At 37.1% G+C, this 22,063-nt stretch overlaps 1 protein-coding gene across 1 annotated transcript; it reads left to right on the plus strand.

Annotated features, from left to right (window-relative positions):
- The first annotated feature begins 17,547 nt into the window (after positions 1 to 17,547).
- LOC120191009 (calcium-transporting ATPase 3, endoplasmic reticulum-type-like) lies at positions 17,548 to 21,837 on the plus strand. Its single transcript, XM_039194014.1, has 11 exons — positions 17,548 to 17,616; positions 17,969 to 18,015; positions 18,306 to 18,365; positions 18,471 to 18,551; positions 19,401 to 19,486; positions 19,672 to 19,676; positions 20,323 to 20,419; positions 20,866 to 20,921; positions 21,015 to 21,116; positions 21,265 to 21,323; positions 21,821 to 21,837. Exons 1-9 carry the CDS (start codon positions 17,597 to 17,599, stop codon positions 21,049 to 21,051), a joined length of 489 nt encoding a protein of 162 aa, XP_039049945.1. The 5' UTR covers positions 17,548 to 17,596; the 3' UTR covers positions 21,052 to 21,116; positions 21,265 to 21,323; positions 21,821 to 21,837.
- Positions 21,838 to 22,063: the final 226 nt, after the last annotated feature.

The raw sequence follows: 22,063 nt of genomic DNA on the forward strand, positions 1-22,063 counted from the left end.
TTGCTTCTAATCTGGTGGTTGCAGGAGTAATGCTGTCAAGCTGCTTCACCTGTCTCGTCTACTTTCTCGGATCCTACGTGTGAAACACTCACACGCTAAGTCATTGACTTAGTGAGGCAATGTAATAATAATAACAAGGCAATGTAATGAAAATGTCATAATCATATGAATGAGATGAAAGCATGTACTTAATCAATGTAGTCCACATCATCCATATCCATACCTGTAAGCATATTACTTTAACATTCATGAATTTGTATAATAAGTTATTGGCCCATGATATCATATTGAGAACCTAAGGTATCTGAGTAATGTGAGGTTGTGCACTATGCTGTCACACAGCTCGTATAAATGCACCGAAGTGCCGCGTAGAATTGCACCGTAGTGCCATATAATAATCCATAAGGACCACATAGAATTCCTTAAGAATCATATACATATGCTAGGGATCACATATGTGTCTCACCAGACTTCACACATGTTCCAAAGAATATATATATCCCGAGGACCGCGTAGAAATATTGTCCCAAAGGACCGCGTAGAATATTGTCCCGAAGGACCGCGTAGACCTCTACCCTTGGCATGCCAACTATACCTATAGTTCTCATCTACTAACATGGGCTTTTACATTTAACGTAGTCTATATCGCGTAGACATGTAATTCTTACCTTTTCACATAGCTCATAACTTTTCCTGCATATTCATGTCATATAATGCATGTTATATGAATTCATGTCATGTCTCATAATACAGGATATGATCATGCACCAAGATATAAAATCTAGATATCACAAGTCTAGAATTGAGTATTTCTATAATTAGCTATGCATATGCACTCACCTATTTTTTTTGTCTTTTCCTCGATCGATCCTACTTGTAGATTGTTCCCGAACTCGTGTAGGCTCAGTATCTACATAAACATAATTTTCAAGATGATTATCAGATGTCTATGTCTTGAAATTAATCTTTAATAGCCTACCAATTTAAGGAATTAATAGTTTAGTCTTTCTCTTTTTTATATGGGGAATCGGTTCCCCCTGGGGGTATCGATTCCCCTCTAGCATTCTGGAAATTCATATACGTTGAGGGGGTACGATTCCCCTTGAATGGGTACCGATTCCCCTAGCCAGAAATCCTATTTGAGCTCGAAAATCATCTCATTTCAGCTCAAAACATTCATATTTCACTCCCTTAATACTCTAGCTTTCATACACTTACTTAAACTAATTATATCCATTCAATACCTCTAAAACTAAAAAAAAACTAATAATCCATATAGAATTTAATAATCTTACTCAAATTCCAACTTGTTCTAATTTAATTCTATCACCTCTACTTCTTAATTAATTAGACAGTCAAAAATCTTATTCAAACTTCAAAAACTATCCATATCAAAATTTCATCTAAAACTCATTTTCCAAATCTATATCTAAAACACTTATCTTGTTGTCTTAATGTCATATAAGCTTTCCTTAGCTTATATAACCTCCAAACTTCAATTTCCAAGCTAAAATCAAAGAAAACTACCAAGGTTCAGATTCTTACCTTAAACTTGGTCTTCACGTTTGGAAGAAGAAGAGTGAAGAAGAGAATGTCTGGAACCTTGTTTCTACTCAAGCCCCACGTGGGTTATAATAACCCCATAAAATTTTTAATTATTTTTCCTTGCAAATGACCATTTAGTCCTTAAATTCATTTCATATTTACTAACAATTATTTTTAAACTATATAATTATTCTACTTTAATCACCAATTCTGATTTTTTCAATTTAGTCACTAACCGTTACTTAGGATGTTACAAATCTCTCCCCCTTAAGAAAATTCGTCCTCGAATTTTATTGCACGAACAAATGAGGGTATTGATGTCACATCTTCTTCACGCTCCCACGTTGCTTCTTCTACTTTGTGATTTCTCCACAACACTTTGACCAAAGGAATAATTTATTCCTTAGTTGCTTCACCTCGTAAGCTAATATGAACAGGTTTCTTCCTCATACGTCAAGTCAGGTCAACCTCAATCTCTTCTGGTGTCACGATATGAGGGATCAGATCTATATCTTCGAAGCATTGAAACGTGAAAGACATCATGTATCTTTTCCATCTCAGGTGGTAAAGCTAGCTGATATGCTACAGGTCCTACTCTCTTTACAATCTCATATGGTCCAATAAACCGAGGACTCAATTTTCCTTTTCGACCAAATCTCAACACCTTCTTCCATGGAGACACTTTTAAAACACTTTATCTCCAACTTGAAATTCATTTCTTTCCTTTTTAGATCTGCATATGATTTCTGTCTATCTGCTGCAGCTTTGAGATTACTCTGAATTATTTGGACCTTTCTCTACTTCCTGAATCAACTCAGGACCAAGCACTTCTTTATCTTGAGCTCGTACCAGTTCAAGGCGTACGATATTTCCTTCCGTAAAGAGCTTCATAGGGAGCCATTTTAATACTCGACTGATAGCTTTGTTGTAAGCGAACTCTGCCAGCGGTAAATACTTTCCCATGATCCTTTAAATTCCATTACGCATGCATAGTTCTTTCTGATTGCCCATCAGTCTGAGGATGAAAAGCCGTACTAAAGTTTAACGAGTTCCCAACGCTCCATGCAAAGATTTCCAGAATCTAGAAGTGAATCGAGGGTCTCGATCAGAGACTATGGAAACAGGTACTCCATGCAATCTAATAACTTCTCTAATATACAGCTCTGCATACTTTCCATAGAGAAATCCGTTCTAACCGGAAGGAATGCGCTGACTTAGTTAATCGATCAACAATTACCCAAATTGATTCTCTTTGTTCGGAGTCAAGGGTAACCCGAAACAAATCCATCGTAACTTTTCCATTTCCATTGAGGAATAAAAAAGCGGTTGCAATAATCCTGATGGAACTTGATGCTCGGCTTTGACTTGTTGACATGTCAAACACTTAGACACAAATTCGGTGATGCTTCGTTTCATCCCTGACCACAAAAATTGATCCTTCAAATCCATATACCTCTTGGTTCCACTCGGTGCATCGTTAACGGACTGCAATGAGCCTCTGTTAATATTTCTTTCTTCAAGTCATCATTGTCGGGTATTACATTCTTCCTTTACAATATAGATTTCCATCTGACTTAATCTCAAAGTCTTTAATCTCTTTGTTCTTTACTTGTTTAATTCTTTCCAAACACACTTCATCTTTACTTTGCAATTCTCCTATTCGTTCCAACCATGCTGGTTTAAGGGTTATTCTGCACAAAGACCACCGTCTCCCTCCCCATAAAGATAATGACGCCAAATCCTGAGAGCAAATCTACAACAGCCATTCTAAATCATGAGTGGGGTAATTCCTTTCATGTGGTTTCAACTGTCTCGATGCATACGCTACCACCTTTCCTTCTTGCATTAATACACACCCCAACCCGTTATGGGATGCGTCACTGTATACTACAAAATTCTTGCCAGATTCCGGTTGAACAAATATCGGAGTTTCCGTCATAATTCTCTTTAAAACTTCGAAACTTTCTTGACATTCAGAAGTCCAAACAAATGGTTTTAAAACTTCGAAACTTTCTTGACATTCAGAAGTCCAAACAAATGGTACGTTATTTCTCATTAGCTTTTGTAGAGGCAGCACAATCATCGAAAAAAATTCTTAACGAATCTTCGATAGTAACCGGAAAGTCCAAGAAAACTCCGAACTTCAGACACATTCTTAGGAACTTCCCAATCCATTATAGCTTTAACCTTCGGAGGGTCTACTCTAATCCCAACTGCCGAGATCACATACCCCAAGAAAATTACTTCGTTTAGCCAAAATTCACATTTGGACAATTTCGCATAGAGATTTTTATCCCTGAGAATTTGCAAAACTAGCCATGTGCGCTATGCTCTTCATGGGATTTCGAGTACACCAGTATGTAATCAATAAAGACAACAACAAACTGGTCCAAGTAGGGCTGAAAAATCCTGTTCATAAGATCCATGAAAGCAGCAGGTGCATTCGTTACTCCAAATGGCATTACAATGAATTCATAGTGACCATATCTCGTTCTGAAAGCTGTCTTCGGAATATCTTTCTCCTGAATCTTCAATTGGATAACCGGAACGTAAGTCAATCTTCGAGAATACTGAAGCTCCTTTTAACTGATCAAACAAATCGTCATACGTGGAAGGGGATACTTATTCTTGATTGTCACCTTATTGAGCTGTCGATATCAATGCAAAGACGTATGATCCATCTTTCTTTTTAACAAATAACACCGGAGCTCCCCAAGGTGACACACTTGGTCGAATAAATCTTTTTTCTAACAACTCTTGCAATTGATTCTTTAACTCTTGCAATTCTTTCGGAGCCATTCGATAAGGTGCCATTGCAATTGGAGCGGTCCCTGGCATTACTTCAATTTGAAATTCTACCTCTCTATCCGGAGGTAATCCTGGCAACTCAGCGGGAAAACTTCAGGGAATTCTTGAACAATTGGAATCTCCTTTAGCCTTTCTCTATAGCTCTTAAATCTATTACATTTGCAAGAAATCCTTGACATCCCTGTAGCAATAGCTTCTTAGCTGACATTATGACATTACATTTGCTAAGGGATTAAACTTTTCACTGCTCACACTTATCTCTGTTCCTCCTGGACTTTTCAGGGTTACCTTTTTCAATCTGCAATTAACCTCTCCATAATAACGGAACAACCAATCCATTCCCAGAATCACTTCAAACTCGTCAAAGGGTAATTCCATAAGATTAGCAGGGAATTCAATTCCCTGAACCTTTATGGGACACCCCTTATAGACTTTATTCACCCGGGCACTATGGCCTAACGGAGTTGTTACTAATCTCATTACTCGTAGCTTCTAAGGGAATACTCAACTCCTTTACTTACTTACTTGTAATATAAGAATAATTAGAACCCGATCAATCAGTACCAATACTAATTATCATACAACTGAAAAGTACCTGCTATATATCAGGGTCATCACGGTCTTCACTTGTCTTTAGATTGTATACCGAGCAGTGGATCGAACTTCAGGTTGAGCAGAGAATTCAGACGAGTTCCTTCCTCTGCCTCTTCCTCGTCTCTTTGTGAGGAAGAACCAACTCTTCCAGATGGTGCAGGCTCACCAACAATCAATGGACAATCCCTGATAAAATGTTCGGCATCTGGACAATCCCTGATAAATGTTCGGCATCTCCGCATCGAAAACAAGTCCCAGCACCATCCGATAACCCGTAATGGTTTTTTCCCCCCACAGTACTGACACTGTCTCACTTGACTCGGAGTAGATCTCCCAGACCAGATTCCACTGACTGCGTCTGTCTAGGTCTTGCCTGACTTGCTCCCCTAGCAGACGATGTAACTGATTCTGATCTAGCTTGTGATCGAAATCCCGAGTCTCTTCCCCCTTTTTGATGGTACTGAGCTAGAAGAAACCCTTTCTCTTTGATGTTTGAACTCTAAAATCCCTGAATCTCTCATTCTGAGCTCTTTCAAGAGCCTTAGCGCGATTGATCACCTCTTGGAATGAGGACAAATTCAACACTATCACATCTCTTTCAATCTAGGGCGTAAGCCCTCCACGGACCATTCGCAAGCCTCTTTTTTAGTAGGCACAAGCTCAGCTGCAAACCTGCTCAGCTTATTAAACTCACATTCGTACTCATATACAGAGCGGCTCATCTGCTTCAAATTCATAAACTCCTGCTTCATTTGTCGGATAAACTGATCTCCTATATACTTGTTTTTTAAATTCTCTAAAAACAAAGACCAAGTCAACTGGTCGGTGACATCCTCATGGTGACATTCGTCCACCATATCCTCGCCTGACCCCTCAATAAAGATAAAGTTCCATAATTTCTCCACTTCGGAACAGTGGAGACCATCTAACATGATTTTCAAATCATTCAACCAAAGATCCGCTGACACTGGACCTTCCTCAGCTTCTCCCTTAAATTCGGGAGCTCCTAAACCTCTCAACTCTTTTGCTACATTTATTCTTTGAGTTAGTGGAGTATAAGGTTGAAGACGCGTCAGAATAGCGTCTAACGTTCTGAAGAACGTATCTTGATCTTGCACAGGCACTCCTTGAGATGCCTGTTATTCACCTTGCCTGGCCAGGGCAGGTGAATTACTATTTTCAGCATGCCTATCTTCTCCCGCTTCACTTCGGGAGCTATTATGTCCGACATCTAATAAGAATGAACACAGTGTTCTATTAGCAAAACATCATACTCACTACTACACCGATCAGAAGTTCTCACTCTTTGTTGGCATGTATTCCATTTAAAGACTCTATAGACTCTGGTTTATGCCTAGAATCGGCTAAACCATAGCTCTGATACCATTAAATGTAACACCCCCAACCCGTACCCGACCCGGATATGAGTCAGAGATATTACATTGACTTTTAAAACCCAACTCTTAACCAATAATAGCAAAATATTGAACTTATATTAAGAAAATACGATAATATACATATTGTAATATAAGTTTACCAAATATTCAGAGCATACACAACTTAACCCTTTAATTACATGCCAACTGCCATTTACATAACAAAATGACCTACTGATTAAGTTGCTTCTGATCTGGTGGTTGCAGGAGTAATGCTGTCAAGCTGCTTCACCTGTCTCGTCTACTTTCTCGGATCCTACGTGTGAAACACTCACACGCTAAGTCATTGACTTAGTGAGGCAATGTAATAATAATAACAAGGCAATGTAATGAAATGTCATAATCATATGAAATGAGATGAAAGCATGTACTTAATCAATGTAGTCCACATCATCCATATCCATACCTGTAAGCATATTACTTTAACATTCATGAATTTGTATTAATAAGTTTATTGGCCCATGATATCATATTGAGAACCTAAGGTATCTGAGTAATGTGAGGTTGTGCACTATGCTGTCACCACAGCTCGTATAAATGCACCGAAGTGCCGCGTAGAATTGCACCGTAGTGCCATATAATAATGTCCATAAGGACCACATAGAATTCCTTAAGAATCATATACATATGCTAGGGATCACATATGTGTCTCACCAGACTTCACACATGTTCCAAAGAATATATATATATATCCCGAAGGACCGCGTAGAATATTGTCCCAAAGGACCGCGTAGAATATTGTCCCGAAGGACCGCGTATACCCTCTACCCTTGGCATGCCAACTATACCTATAGTTTCATCTACATAACATGGGCTTTTACATTTCACGTAGTCTATATCGCGTAGACATGTAAATTCTTACCTTTTCACATAGCTCATAACTTTTCCTGCATATTCATGTCATATAATGCATGTTATATGAATTCATGTCATGTCTCATAATACAGGATATGATCATGCACCAAGATATAAAATCTAGACTTATCACAAGTCTAGAATTGAGTATATTCTATAATTATGCTATGCATATGCACTCACCTATATTTCTTTGTCTTTTCCTCGATCGATCCTACTTATAGATTGTTCCCGAACTCGTGTAGGCTCAGTATCTACATAAACATAATTTTCAAGATGATTATCAGATGTCTATGTCTTGAAATTAATCTTTAATAGCCTACCAATTTAAGGAATTAATAGTTTAGTCTTTCTCTTTTTTTTATATGGGGGAATCGGTTCCCCCCCTGGGGGTATCGATTCCCCTCTAGCATTCTGGAAATTCATATACGTTGAGGGGGTATCGATTCCCCTTGAATGGGTACCGATTCCCCTAGCCCAGAAATCCTATTTTGAGCTCGAAAATCATCTCATTTCAGCTCAAACATTCATATTTCACTCCCTTTAATACTCTTAGCTTTCATACACTTACTTAAACTAATTATTATCCATTCAATACCTCTAAAACTAAAAAAAAAACTAATAATCCATATAGAATTTAAGAATCTTAATCAAATTCCAACTTGTTCTAATTTTAATTCTATCACCTCATACTTCTTAATTAACTTATTGACAAGTCAAAATCTTATTCAAACTTCAAAAACTCATCCATATCAAAATTTCATCTAAAAACTCATTTTCCAAATCTATCTCTAAAACACTTATCTTGTTGTCTTAATGTCATATAAGCTTTCCTTTAGCTTATATAACCTCCAAACTTCAATTTCCAAGCTAAAAATCAAAGAAACTACCAGGTTCAAATTCTTACCTTAAACTTGGTCTTCACGTTTGGAAGAAGAGAAGAGTGAAGAAGAGAAATGTCTGGAACCTTGTTTCCTACTCAAGCCCCACGTGGGTTATAATATAACCCCATAAAATTTTTAATTATTATTTTTCCTTGCAAATGACATTTTGTCCTTAAATTCATTTCATATTTACTAACAATTATTTTTAAACTATATAATTATTCTACTTTAATCACCAAATTCTGAATTTTTTTCAATTTAGTCACTAACCGTTACTTAGGATGTTACATGGTTCCTCGGTTGACAACGAACACGATGGTGGTTTTGGCTCGTCGATCGGAGGTCGGACGGTGAGTAGATCGGAGTTGGAAGGAGGGTTGACAGTGGAGGGAAAACTGGAAAAATTTCCAGAAACATAAGGGAGATTGGGGGTATATATCATCTCATAATTAAAAATGGCTAAACCAATAGTTTAGCCACTGAACTTCCTGCACTTCATAAAACGGTCTGCCAACTTTATAATTTTGCAATTTAACCCACTGTTTCTTTCAAAATACCAAATTAAATCCACCACTTTATAATTTCTTAAATTTAGCCCCTAAATTGGGGTGTTACATTCATTCTCTTTTTATCCCTCTTGTAATTTTGTTTTCTCCCTTTCTTCGCATGCTTGTTTTATCGTCTCTAGTGCTTCCTGAAGAGGAAAGTAAGTACCTTCAGAATACCATATCCTTTTACGTTCTATTTTTTGAATTGCTTTCAGCATTACATTTCTGCACCATGATGTTTTTGTATTTGGTTGTCATAACATTTATTTGAAATATAACATGTCAGTTATGAATCAGCTCATTTGTATTGCTGTGGACCTTTGGTTATAGTTGTTGTTGTGCATGAACTTAAAATGTAACATTAAAGTCACTCTAATTAGCTCCTTACATTTTAGTATACTTCTTCTTCATCTAACATTGATTTTATGGTTTGCCTATTTTTTTATTAAATATAACTCAAACTTAAGAAAATTATGCTCTATTGAAAGTGGAAAGCCTTTTTTCATATAAGTGACTTTTGAAAAGGCTTATACACTTTTAGGGTTAGCTTAAAAATATGACTATCTTGTGAAATCGTGACAATCTTCTCATCTATTGTTGTTTGGAAAAAAATGAGGCTTGTTGTGGGCTTGTGGCAAAAAAAGTGTTTGTTGGAGGTTGAGCCTACTAATATGATTATATTTCTGTGCTTTGCTGCAATAATATATTTCTAGCAATTTTGCTCTTTACTAAAGAATAAGAGTTGGTTTTAATAAAATTAGAGTTAGCAAGAGGTTGCCAGGGCCTGGGATTTGCCCAGCCTATGAAATATTTCTATTGCTACCAGTTAGTGATAATGAATAAACAAAGTATTCAAAATCCAATTTCTTGTTGATTTGTGGATATTTAGTGATTCTCTCCATTTCTTTTGTGCACAAGAACTATTTCAGCGTAGATTGTGTTAGAGTCTGCTATTTATCGACTTATTTATTTATTTTTGGTATTTCACATGCTTATGCATGTTTCGATAATTTTTTAGGATGTTGAACAGAAAAAAGGTTTGCCTTTGTGAAGACATTGTTAAGTAGTTTATTGTAGGGCATTTGCCTCATCAGAGCATTCTGTCTAGTGGTCAACTATGTCTAAAACACATTTTTCTGAGGTGACTATATGTTTAATGATCAAGGCATGATTTCATTTGGACCAACAAACAAATTGACAAAAAATAGAGAGAGTTAGAGAGAGAGTGTGTGAGTCTTTCAAAAGAAAGTTTTCTGTCGCTAATCTTATAGAGGTTCATAGAGGAATTACTTGGTCAGCTTTCGTTGATAATCTTAGCAGGAGTGTGCGTCGTAGTGATTTATGGGCTCGTTTTATTCATTTTGGTAAAGTTATTAAGGTGTTCATTCCGTTTATCAATAACAGACCAAAGTATAAGGTAAATACGTTTGCGTTCGTCCATTTCGCAAGCAAGGAGGATCTGTGTAATGTAGTAGAAAAGATGAACAATGTCTTGATTGATGGGAGGAGGATTTCAGTAGTTGTAGCCAATTATCAGAAACTATCTGGGTCAAAGAGGCAGATAGATGGAAGGGTTGATGGGGTAAATAGTGTTGGTATCAGTGGGGAAAAGATTGGAAAATTGCCTTCTCCAGTTGGAAGGGTGAGAAGATGGAGATACTGGATAAGTTTCATGATGGTAGGTCCTATAAGGATGCAGTTGTTGGGGTGCTTAAAAAGTCAGAGGGTGTACAAGAGGAAGTCATTTTAATTCGAAAGAGTTGAAAACACTAAGGATGTTTTTATCCCGGTGGAGGATAGAGTCTGGCTGAGATAGTCACTTATTGGTATTTGCAAAGATATTTTGAATTTCATGTTGTGCAGAAAGCATTAAGGAATGAGGGCATCAACGTAAAGGTTGTGAGGTGGGGTTTTACTAAGAATGCGTGCCTGGTTGTGTTCCAATCGGTAGAGGAGAAGAATTTAGCGATGGAAGGAAAATGGGAAGCTTTGTCTTTTTGGCTTGAAATGTTGGAGCCTATTTTGGATGAGGAAAGCATTCCCCGAGCTTTTTACATGATCTCTATGATAGGAGTTCCTTTAAATTACTGGTCCATTCTGTTCTTCACTAGGGTGGTATCCAGGTAGGGTACGTTAGTGAAAATCAAAGATGAAACTGCTTAGAGAGTTAATTGTAGAGTTGTGCAGATGATTCTCAGGGTTGTTAGTCCTTTTGACATCCCTGATCATACTACCATTACTACGAATGGAAGGAATTTCTGATAAAAATTAAGGTTGATGGTGGGGATGATTTCTTTCCTGAAATTTCAGAAATGGCTGAAGAGGATGTTCCAGAAGATCCTTGGGTGGAGAGATCCTCCATTTGGAGTCTAGAGAACGTTCAGGCGCAACATGGAGGTCACGTGGGTTGTCAGGAAATGTTAGAAACCCATAATAGGGTGCAGGAATGGGTCCTAGGCTCTCAACTTGGTAATATCACATAATCAGAGAGAGTTGTCTCCTCTCAGCACAAAAGTAAAAGGCCTTTTTGAAAGTGAGAGAAGCGGGAAAAATACGATGGGGGATCTCTATAAGCAAGACAAAGTTGACCAGGAGATTGGGCTTCATATAGGCCTTGGAGAACATCGGTTGAGTGGCCTGGATCAAGAAAATTGCCAATTAACTATAAGCTGACTTTCTTCTTCACCAGTTACAGTTAAGGATTCAGTAAGGACTGTATATTGAGAGGGGGTCTGCGGTTAGTTTTAAGTTGATAAGTTCAAGAGCTGGTTCACAAACATGTTCTGCAAGTTCATTATCCATGAAGGCTGCTCCGTTTGGAAGGAAATTCATCAAAAGTCACAAGAAAATTTATTGTAGGTTGAAGGATAGAAAGATCTGGAATCAGGTTGTGCAGGATTATAATAATGTGCAGGATTGCAAGGAGAATTCACGAGGGGCATCCAAGGGTGAATTGGGTAGAGTTTTAATTTCTAGAAGTTATCTTTCTGAAATTTCAGAGGCTGTTGGTTGTTCGGTTAAGGATATGGACAGGTTTAGGGCGAACAGACCTTACAGGAGACTTAAAAGGTCTCTCATTAGGGAAGTAGTAGATCATGCTAGTGTTGATACAATATCCTCTTCAGCTTTTCCTTTGATGTTGGAGGAAATAATTGCTACATGGGAAATTAGTAATATATTGGGAATATCTTTCAAAGAGGGGAAAGAAGCTTTTCTACATAAGATTGTTGAATTGGAGAAAGGGTTGAGTGGGGCTACTTGACCTCGAGCTATGTCCTTGGGCTATTTTGGGTTATATTTATTTTGAGTATCATGACTAAGCTAAGTATATTGTCTTGGAACATTAGGGGGTTGGGTAAAAAAGAGAAACATAAGGTTGTGCAAAAACTTGTTTCTGAGAAAAAACCATTGGTTCTTTTTCTTCAAGAAACAAAACTTGAAAATCTACCAAGATCTTTTTTAAGGAGAAGTGATTTGAATAGGTTGTAGGGTTCGTTGAGTCACCAGCTATAGACTCATCTGGTGGTATTTTAAGTTGTTGGGATAATAATACTTTTGAGGTAGAAGATTAGCATATTCATAGGAGGTTTATTGCTGTCTTTGGAAAGTTCAAGTCCAACCATCTTAGGTGTGGCTTCATAAACATGTATGGTCTGTCTGTGGAGGAAGAGAAGGCTAGTTTTTTTGATGAACTAGAATTGTTTTTAAACGGGTTCAATATCCCTTTGTGTGGGTGGGGATTTCAATGCCTACTTAAATGAAGAGGAGAAGTTAGGTAAAGCTCAGAACAGAAATTCATTGGAAATCTTCAATCACTTTATTCAGTAATCGGGGCTTATTGATTTGCCACTTGTTGGGGGGAATTTTATATGGAGCGATAATCAGGAGTTGCCTACTTTTGTAAAATTAGACATGTTTCTGGTGAATTCTTATTTCTTAGCAGAATTCTTCGATATCAACCAGGTTTTATTGCCTAAATCTATCTCCGATCATAATGTAATCATTCTAGAGATTGGGGAAGAAAATTGGGGTATGAGACCCTTTAGGATGTTTAGCTATTTAATGACTGAGGATGGTTTTGAGAAGATGGTTGCTGAGTCTATTAAGGTGTTCAAAGAAGAGAAGTCAAGTGTTGGAATTTTTAACATTATTAGGAATACAATGACTGCTATTAAGAGCTGGTCTGGGAATAGAAAACAGTTTCCTCGAGTGGACATTTCTGTGCTACAAGACAAAATTCATCAGATTGAAATGAGGATGCAACAAAATCTATCTCCCTATATTGTTGTCAATTCGAAAGAGTTGAGGCTCTTGAGAAATGAACTTTGGAGACTTCTCAGAATCAAGGAGCAAATTTGGGTTCAAAATTCGAGAGAGAAGTGGGTTAATGGTGGAGATCGTAATTCTAAGTACTTTCACACTTGCACATCCATTAGGAGGAGGCAGAATTTTCTGCTTGCTCTCAATGTTGATGGTGTCATTACCAAGGATCCAGATACTATCAAGTCCAGTGTCAGGGAACATTTCTTTAAAGCTTTTAATTGTTGTTCAACATTGGAAGTGGAAGATATTAAGTTGGACTTTTCGAGAATTTTTATGCAGCATAATCTTTTGTTAGAGAAGGAGTTTACAGAAGATGAGATTTGGGAGACCATTAATTCTTGCGATAATGATAAAGCCCTTGGGCCAGATGGGTTGAACATGGGATTTTTTAAGAAGCTCTGGTCTATTTTAAAAGGTGATATATTAAAGTTTTTCCACAATTAATATTTGGGAAAGGAGTGGGAGCATGCCATTAACTATTCTTTCTTAACTCTCATCCCTAAAGGCTCTATTATTGGTAGCTTAGATAATTTCAGACCTATTTCCCTTGTAGGTGGGATGTATAAGATCCTTTCTAAGTGTCTTTCGAGAAGGATGAGATGTTGCATTAATGATATTATCAGTGGGTCAGTCTCAATTTGCTTTTATTCCTGGGAGACAAATTTTGTATTGTTCTTTTATTGCTAATGAATGAATTGATTTATGAAGGAAGAAAGGTTTGAAGGGTTGTGTATTTAAGGTAGACTTCAAGAAGGCTTATGACTTGGTAGATTAGGACATTATATTTAAAGTTATGGTTAAGATGGGGTTCGATTCAAAATGGTGTAGCTGGATTCGGATGTGTGTTTCTACTGCTTCGGTATCAGTTTTGGTAAATAGGGTTCCAACTATTGAATTTCCTATGGCTAGAGGCCTTAGACAGGGTTGTTCCCTGTCCCCTTTACTGTTTAATCTCGTTGGAGAATTGCTTCATCTGCTACTCTGTAAAGCAGTATCTTCGGGTTTGTTTAGTGGTCTGGTGGTTGGTAAAGATGAGGCCTTAGTCAATTTATCTCATTTGCAATTTGTAGATGTTCTCATCATTTTCTGCAATGCTTCGAAGACTCAGATTGTTAATGTTAAGAGGATTCTTATGTGTTCGAGGTTATGTCTGGCCTGAAGCTGAATCTGTCTAAGAGAAAATTATTTGGTATTCATATTAATGAGGAAGAGGTTCGTCTGTGGGCTAATGTTATTGGTTGTTCAGTAGGACATTTTCCTGCGGAGTACTTGGGGTTGCCTCTTGGTGCTAAGAGAATTTCTATGTTGTTGTGGGATCCGGTAGTTCAAAAGTTTCATTTGAAGCTAGCTGGATGGAAGGCAAAGACTTTATCAATGACAGGGAGGCTGGTTTTACTAAAGGCAGTTTTGGGTTCCCTTTCTATTTATTTAATGTCATGTTCAAGATTCTTTCATCGGTGATTGTCAAGCTAAATTCCATCATGGCCAGATTTTTATGGGGAGGAGGAGTTGAGACAAAAAAAATCCATTGGGTTAATTGGACAAAAGTGAGTTTTGGAAAAAGTATTGGTGGTCTTGGTGCTTTGGACATTAGTTATATGAATAGAGCTCGATTAGGGAGATGGTCTTGGAGATTTGCTAATGATAAAGAGTCAGTGTGGAAGAAGGTTATTTGCTGTAAATATAATATGGATCCCAATTTTCTGATGTTTAACGAGAAACTTCCTGCACATTCTTCTTGGATTTGGAAATCGATGGTCTATAACCATTTCAAGCAAGATCAGTTCGGGCACATGATTTCCCTCTTAAAGTGGGTTTTCCCAGAATGTTTGTGTTGTCTATAAATAAGAATGAGAAACTTATTGAGTTTAGGGAGTTTCGGTCAAGAGTGTGGTCTTGGCATGTTCATATGAGAAGGAATTTGAGTGACTGGGAATTATCTCAGTATGTTGATTTAATGGTTTGATCCATAATATCACTCTTTCTCAGGAGTTATTAGATGGGTTGGTTTGGTGTGGGAATGGGGAATGAGTCTATACTGTCAGTTCGTGTGTTAATTCTTGTTGTCCTGCTGGTACAGTAGATCCTTTTTGGAAGAAATACGTTTGGAGGGGTTTAGTGCCTCTTATAGTAGAGGTCTTTTTGTGGCAAGTGGTGCTGCAGAGACTGCTAGTAAAACTTGAGTTACAGAAGAGAGGAGTCGCAGCTATTGTTGATGTTGCTTGCCCTTTTGTGAAAAGGCGGATGAAACCTCATCACACTTATTCTTTTCTTGCTTGGTGGTGTGGTCCTTATGGAACAAATTTATGAGTTTTTGGGGAGTTTCTTCAGGTTTTCAAGTCAATGCTCAAAGTTTTATGGTTGCTTGGGGTGAGTTGGTTCCTCTTTCTAAAATTTGCTCCTTCATTCCGAGGGTGGTTCTATGGACAATTTGGAAATATAGGAATATCGTTGTGTTCGAGGGGGGAGGGTAGATCAGATTGATCTATTCTTTATGGCAAGATGTAGGTTGGCTGCTTGGTTCTTAGCTTACTACAAGGTTGTATCTATTCCAAAGGACTCTCTCATTTGTGACCCTTCAATTGGGGATTGTTGCTCTTTCTCAAGCTCTCCTATTATCAAAATTGTGTCTTGGTCTCACCCTCCAAAGGGCTTTATTAAGTTGAATGTTGATGCGGAAGTGACTACAGACTGGAGGAAGAGTGGTGTTAGGGGCATCCTAAGAGTTCACGATGGTTCGGTGTTGGGTTCCTTTCAAGAGGCTGCTGGTCCAGGTCCTCCTATTTTAATAGAACTTAAGGCTATTAAGAAAGGGTTATCCTTCTTTGCTTCGATTCAACATAGTTTTAATGATAGGTTAATTGTTGAATCAGACAGTAAATTAGCAGTGGAATAGGTAAAGAATATCGACTGCTGTCCCTATGTGTACTTAGACATTATGACAGCTATTGTTGATAAGATTAGAGGTTTGAATGGTAGTATTAGATGGGTTGCTAGGTCAGCCAATGTTGAGGCTGATAGTTTAGCTAAGGCTGGTATGGATAGATACGATGTTTTCGTTTGGTTGGTTGGGTTATCTGTTAGGATTTGGGTTGATTATCTGTAAGAGAGACTGTATGGTTGTTTCTAAGTTTTTGTAACTTGTGGTTATCAATGAATTATTTAGGCACTCTTTTCTTCATTCCGCTGATTAAAGAGCACCTTGTGATCCTTTAATCATGAAGGGGGTTTTTAACTAGGCCTACTATTCCTATAAAAAAAACAAATTGACGATACAGATTGTTTAATGTATATTTATTTACTTGTTTTGTAAAAGCACCAACTGCCAGATTTTATGGCTTTCTGGTGAAAGGGGGTAAAATTGTATAATCTGCATGAAGTTCTTTCTGGTGATCCTTCAACTAATTTTTTTTTGTCTAGTTTAGCCATACAACCTGTTAGCTGGAGAATATGGTTAAGTGGCTTTGAGATTGGCAACTCTGAAATATTGTTCTAGTTTGTTTTCTGAATTCTTTAACTTGTCCTGATTTATGGCTGCTTCTATTAATTTCCAACATTCTTACTCTTCTGCTGCCTGCTAATAAGTAAATCGGTTTTGTAATGGTGATCTGGAGACATTTTTTTATAGGAAAGGGAGACCTCGTTAAAAACCCCCTTCATACCTTACGAAATATGGAAATTTCGTATGGCATTGGAAGAAGGAAAAGAGTGTGTCAAATTTTATTGAACAACCAATAATACAACATAGTAAACATAAAACACCTAATTGCACCTAAACATAACATTACAAAAGCCCTCGAAACTAACATAACTTGCCTACACACAGCCCCACTCAGCCTATTCCCTCATTTGCCAACTTATCAGCCTCCCAATTAGCCCCTCTGGAAATATGCAAAATCATCACATCCTTATTCCTAATTAACTTAATAATTTCATTCAACAACGAACATACAAAATTAGGACAACCGCCCATATTCTTAATTCACTTAACCGCAACACGGCAATCACTCTCAACGATTAACCTCCCTTTACAACCCCATTGAGACTAAAAAAAGGTTCAATCCCCTTCTAAGTTCCATTAATTCAGCAACTGTAGGTGGCCCCTGTCCAACTGCCTCTGAGACTGAACCCAACAGAATACCCCATGAATCTTTAATAGTGCCTCCAATGCCCCCTTTCAACTAATCACCAGTGACATCACCATCCAAGTTCAATTTAAAGAAACCAAAAGGAGGCGGAACCAAAACAGTTCGAGATAACACCTTACTCCCCTGTCTGCCCCTCAAATCCGCAACAGAAGGATCCCCCATTAAACAATCGAAAGACATAAAGAAATCTATGTATTTAGCAGAGAACCAGGCCACAAGTTTGTGTCTAGTTTCGAAAAAAAGATTAATGTGGTCCTTAGACCCCCCTCAAACACTAACATGTTCCTATATTTCCAAATAGACCACATAACAGCACCAGGAATAAATTGATCTGGAGACATCTTCATCCTTGGTTTACATCTTTTGCTTAAAATAATATATTTGTTTGTTTAATTCACAGGTTATCCTCTTGATATTAGCTGCCAATGCTGCAGTAGGAGTAATTACGGAAACAAATGCTGAAAAGGCACTTGAGGTATGCTTGGAATCTCAAACTTAGTGAAGTCAAATATATTTGTTTTATAATAAAAACGATGCCTTCAATAGGCAAAAGCTGGGGCAATAAACCTATGATCTGTTGAAAGAGCCACAAAAGAGAGTGAAAGTATAACTGCAGCTAGGCAATATAAATCTCTCACTGACCTGGGATATCTCCCGATCCTTCCAATAAATTGACAATTTTGGCATAACCATCAAGCCAAAAGGCATGTACCTAATGTCATCCACCATAGGATGATATTAAAGGAGATAATTCACTGGTCCCTTGTCTTTTTTCACACAACATTTGATATTTTCTATTTCTCTTTTGTTTCTTTTTTTTATTGTAGGAGTTACGTGGCCTACCAAGGTGATATTGCAACTGTGCTTCGCAATGGTAAATCAAATAATGATATGATCACATCATTTACGTGTTGTGTTGGTTTTAATGTGTTGGTATAATGAGGAAGTGTTTATTTTATTTTTGTTAAATGATATTTTTATATTACAAGTTAATGCGGATAAATAGTTTGCTTTTATTTGTGGGTTTGCTTGTATGTTTTTTGGCCGAAGTTTTTCTTGTATGTTTGGACAATGATTTTCGTAGCTAATTATGTTTCTGTATCCAAATAGATGTTTTGCTGAAATGCTAGTTGGATTCATTTTGACACTCAGTGGCTATTGCAGGTTGCTTTTCAATACTTCTTGCAACAGAGCTAGTTCCAGGAGACATAGTAGAAGTTTGTGGTAAGTTTTTCAGGTAATCTTGATTTTAGAATCAGTTTTCATCAAATGTTTTTGGAATATACTTACAGAGCTGTCGTTTTGTTTTGCCTTCTATAAATTGAATACTGGGAAGCAAAATTCCTGCTGATATGAGAATGATTGAGATGCTAACTGGTCAGTTACGTGTGGATCAAGCAATTCTTACAGGTACCAACCATTATTCTATGTACTTATATTGTGGCTTCTATTTTACTGAGTGAGGTGGCCCTTCTAGACTATCTTAAGCATTGCTTGAATATTGGAATTTGGTGCTGCTATTTTAGAGAGTAAAGGACTTAGAGAGGTTATTGGATTAAGGTTTCTCTATGTGGTAATTTTTATGATTCCCTTTGGAGTCAGACCTCCGATTTTTAACTTTCTCATTTTCAAGTTAGATAACCAGGTTGATAGACTTCCATTTTTTTTAATATTATGTTAAAATCTTTGGTTACTTGAAGCTTGGTTTCATATTTCATGGAGAGTTCCTTTAGATTCTGGTGATGATTAGAAGACTTGGGGTGATGTTTCTTTGTGCCAAATACCTAATTAGTGGTCGAGTTCAAATAACTTTCATATTTTACTTATTTCATCAAGCTGGAAGCAGATTAACAATAGCTCTAATAGGTTTAGAATTGATTGAACAAAATTAGTTGTCTGTTCTGGAAGCCCTTATATGGTTTTAGCCTTTGTTTCATAAACAGAGTAATCAACATTTGAGTTCACAAGTCATTTATTTTTGCTAGGAGACAGATGCTTTTGCTTTTTTTTGCTTCTTATCTTCTTTTTGCTTTCAAGGAAATTGGAATTGTGCTTTCTTTTCTTTATATTCTAAGTGGGTTTTAAGCCATACAACGATCAGGGTTTACTTCCCTGAATGTTCACTTACCAGATCATGCCTATAGTTTTTCCTTGTAGCCTTAGGTGCATGCTAGTTAGAGACTTTTTTAATTTTTTTATCCTTTCATACGTGGTTTACTGCTTATGTCCAATTCTGCTGAGGATTTTCTGCGTTGGTAGGTGAGAGCAGCTCTGTAGAAAAAGACCTCGAGTCTACCATAGCAACAAATGCAGTTTATCAAGACAAGACAAATACTCTTTTTTCAGTAAGACTTCAAAAATTTATTGTACGTCATTGTTCCGCATGACGAGTTACTCATTCATTTAAGAAACCGAAAGTCATGATTGTTATATCTTACTAGAACTGAATCAGATTTGAGAAGTTAAATGTTAGTTTCATTTGAAGTTCCGAGCTAGAAACTTGGTAAAAGCTCCTTGTTTGGATTTCCAGGGTACCGTTGTGACGCCGGCCAAAATAACGATTATCCTGTTAGCTCGTTTTAACAGATGAATCACAGGAGAAAATTCGCCCAAAAAACCACAGAAAAAGTCTCTAGGGTTTATTAGAATATTATCAAATCAAAAACCATCCAAAAATCAGTCCACAAGCCGGACTGTTATAACAAAAAATATTTTTTCTTCGTATTTTACCAAAAATAGCAAAATCCCGAAAATCACTCTAAATTAAAATTCGAAATAAAATAAACAAACTGTAAAAAATCTGGCCTAAATCGGATTTAGATTGATTTCCTAACTGATAAGCGAAATATTACTATAAATAGTAAAAAATAAATAAAACTAGTGATTCGGAGGGGAAAATGGCAGAATTTGAGGTCGAAGAAAAGGCCACATGGAGCAAAGCTCGATGTGGACAGCGTGCGCATTGAAAGGGACTTTCCGAATTGGGGTCTTATGCGTGATTCCGACACCTGTAGCCAAAGTTATGGCCAAAAGACTGAAACGCACTCAAAACGGCCCCCAATGAGGAACATATCATAATCAACTCCTGCCTTTGTGTTGATCTGCCAACTCATGGTATCTCAGCACCATCAAAATGCAATCTGACAGCTCAGCATCATTTGTCTCAGATCCCACTGCATCATGTTGTGGTTGCCGGCAGGGCAAGAGCTGTTGTTATTGGGGTTGGTGCAAACACTGCTATGGGCAGCATTCGTGATTCAATGTTGCGAACAGATGATGTATGTAAAATGACAAAACTTTAACCACCATGTTTTGCTTACATTTCTTTTTCCCTGGGGGATGGTTAATTTGTTATTCTCTAATTATTCTTTATATTCGTTATATCTGTTCTGATATTAACTTTACAAAGTATCTTCCATACGTTCAAAATTATTCTTTATTTCATGAGGATGATTTTGGATTATGGTCCAACATGCTGGTAAAAGAACTATCCCGAATAGATAATAACCATCAGACTTGTATTCTTTCTTTTCAGTTTAGTGCTGAGGTATTTTATTTTATTATTTTTTTGTGCTTAGCTGTATGGAGGTTCAAACCCCTAATTTTATCTCTATGAAATGTTTATCATCTTATTATAACTTTCATCGAAGACATTTAATTATGGTTTTACAGAGGTGAGCAGTAAGCATTTATTCTAATATTTCTTATCTACAACTGGTTGCAGGAAGTGACACCCTTGAAAAAGAAATTGGATGAATTTGGTACCTTTTTTTGGCTAAGGTGAGTGTGAATAATCTCTTTAATCTTCAATCGGCATCAGGTGGATAAGCTAATCTACTGCAGTATATTTTTTAAATATTGGTGTATTTTCAGGTTATTGCTGGAATTTGTGTGCTCGTGTGGATTGTAAATATTGGTCATTTCCATGACCCTGCTCATGGTGGAATCTTGCGTGGTGCAATTCATTACTTCAAGGTAAAGCATGAATTATGCAGACCTATTTCCATAACAAATGTATCATGCTGCATGATAATCTAATTTTTTTGACTTGAGGGTTGATTTCCATAACAGACGTATTTCCTTACATATTTTAACTTTGAATTACTTGGTTGTGCTTCCATAGATTGCTGTTGCACTGGCGGTTGCAGCAATTCCTGAAGGGCTTCCTGCTGTTGTAACCACGTGAGTGTTTAGAACTTCTCTTTCATATAAATATCCCAAAATCATTTATCCTGTGGGACAAACAGATGTCTGTTAAATATAGATATGCTGCTCAGAACATATGCAGTGAAACTGAATGGGGGATTAAAATGTCTATTAGAAGATTGGTGATATTGGTTTATAGTTGAGTTGGCTGAATATATGATGTAAGAATTAAGAATCTACCTTGTCATATGATCTTTTGTGCCATCAAATATAGCAGAAATCACTAAAGAACCTAAAAATGTTGCCCAAACTCTCACTTTTCTGTGGTAGTTGTAAGCTTATATTGCTTGGAGCTATCAATTATCTGAAAGTATTTTATATATTCCCCAAATGGGTTGAATTTTCCATCACATGTTAAACTTGCATTAATGAGGAATGATACTGAAATCCAATTCAATATTACATTTTTATGAGAGATTTTTATAAAATTGCATTTCCTTTTGGCTGCTTACTGGTGTTTTCCCCTTTTCTAGGTGTTTGGCTCTCGGAACAAAATGAATGGCTCGACAGAATGCTATTGTTCGATCCTTTCCGTCGGTAGAAACTTTAGGCTGCACCACAGTTATTTGCAGTGACGAGACAGGAACTCTGACGACAAATATGATGTCTGTTTCAAAGGTAATAGTACTAGAGCAGTCGATGGTTAAGAGTTTTATTTCTTACCTCCGAAGTTACTTTTCCTCTTTGCTTGTTTAGTCATTAATATTATTGCTTCC

Source organism: Hibiscus syriacus, unplaced genomic scaffold, assembly GCF_006381635.1.
Source record: "Hibiscus syriacus cultivar Baekdansim isolate YM2019G1 unplaced genomic scaffold, ASM638163v2 tig00116964_pilon, whole genome shotgun sequence".
NCBI classification, from domain to species: Eukaryota; Viridiplantae; Streptophyta; class Magnoliopsida; order Malvales; family Malvaceae; genus Hibiscus; species Hibiscus syriacus.

Excerpts from the sequence above, each read along its gene's own strand:
- LOC120191009 (XM_039194014.1), top strand. The coding sequence starts at position 17,597 with ATGCTGAAAAGGCACTTGAG. Across the intron at positions 18,366-18,470 it reads AGACATAGTAGAAGTTTGTG|TGGGAAGCAAAATTCCTGCT; the intron begins GTAAGTTTTTCA and ends TAAATTGAATAC. Across the intron at positions 20,922-21,014 it reads GGTACCTTTTTTTGGCTAAG|GTTATTGCTGGAATTTGTGT; the intron begins GTGAGTGTGAAT and ends GTGTATTTTCAG.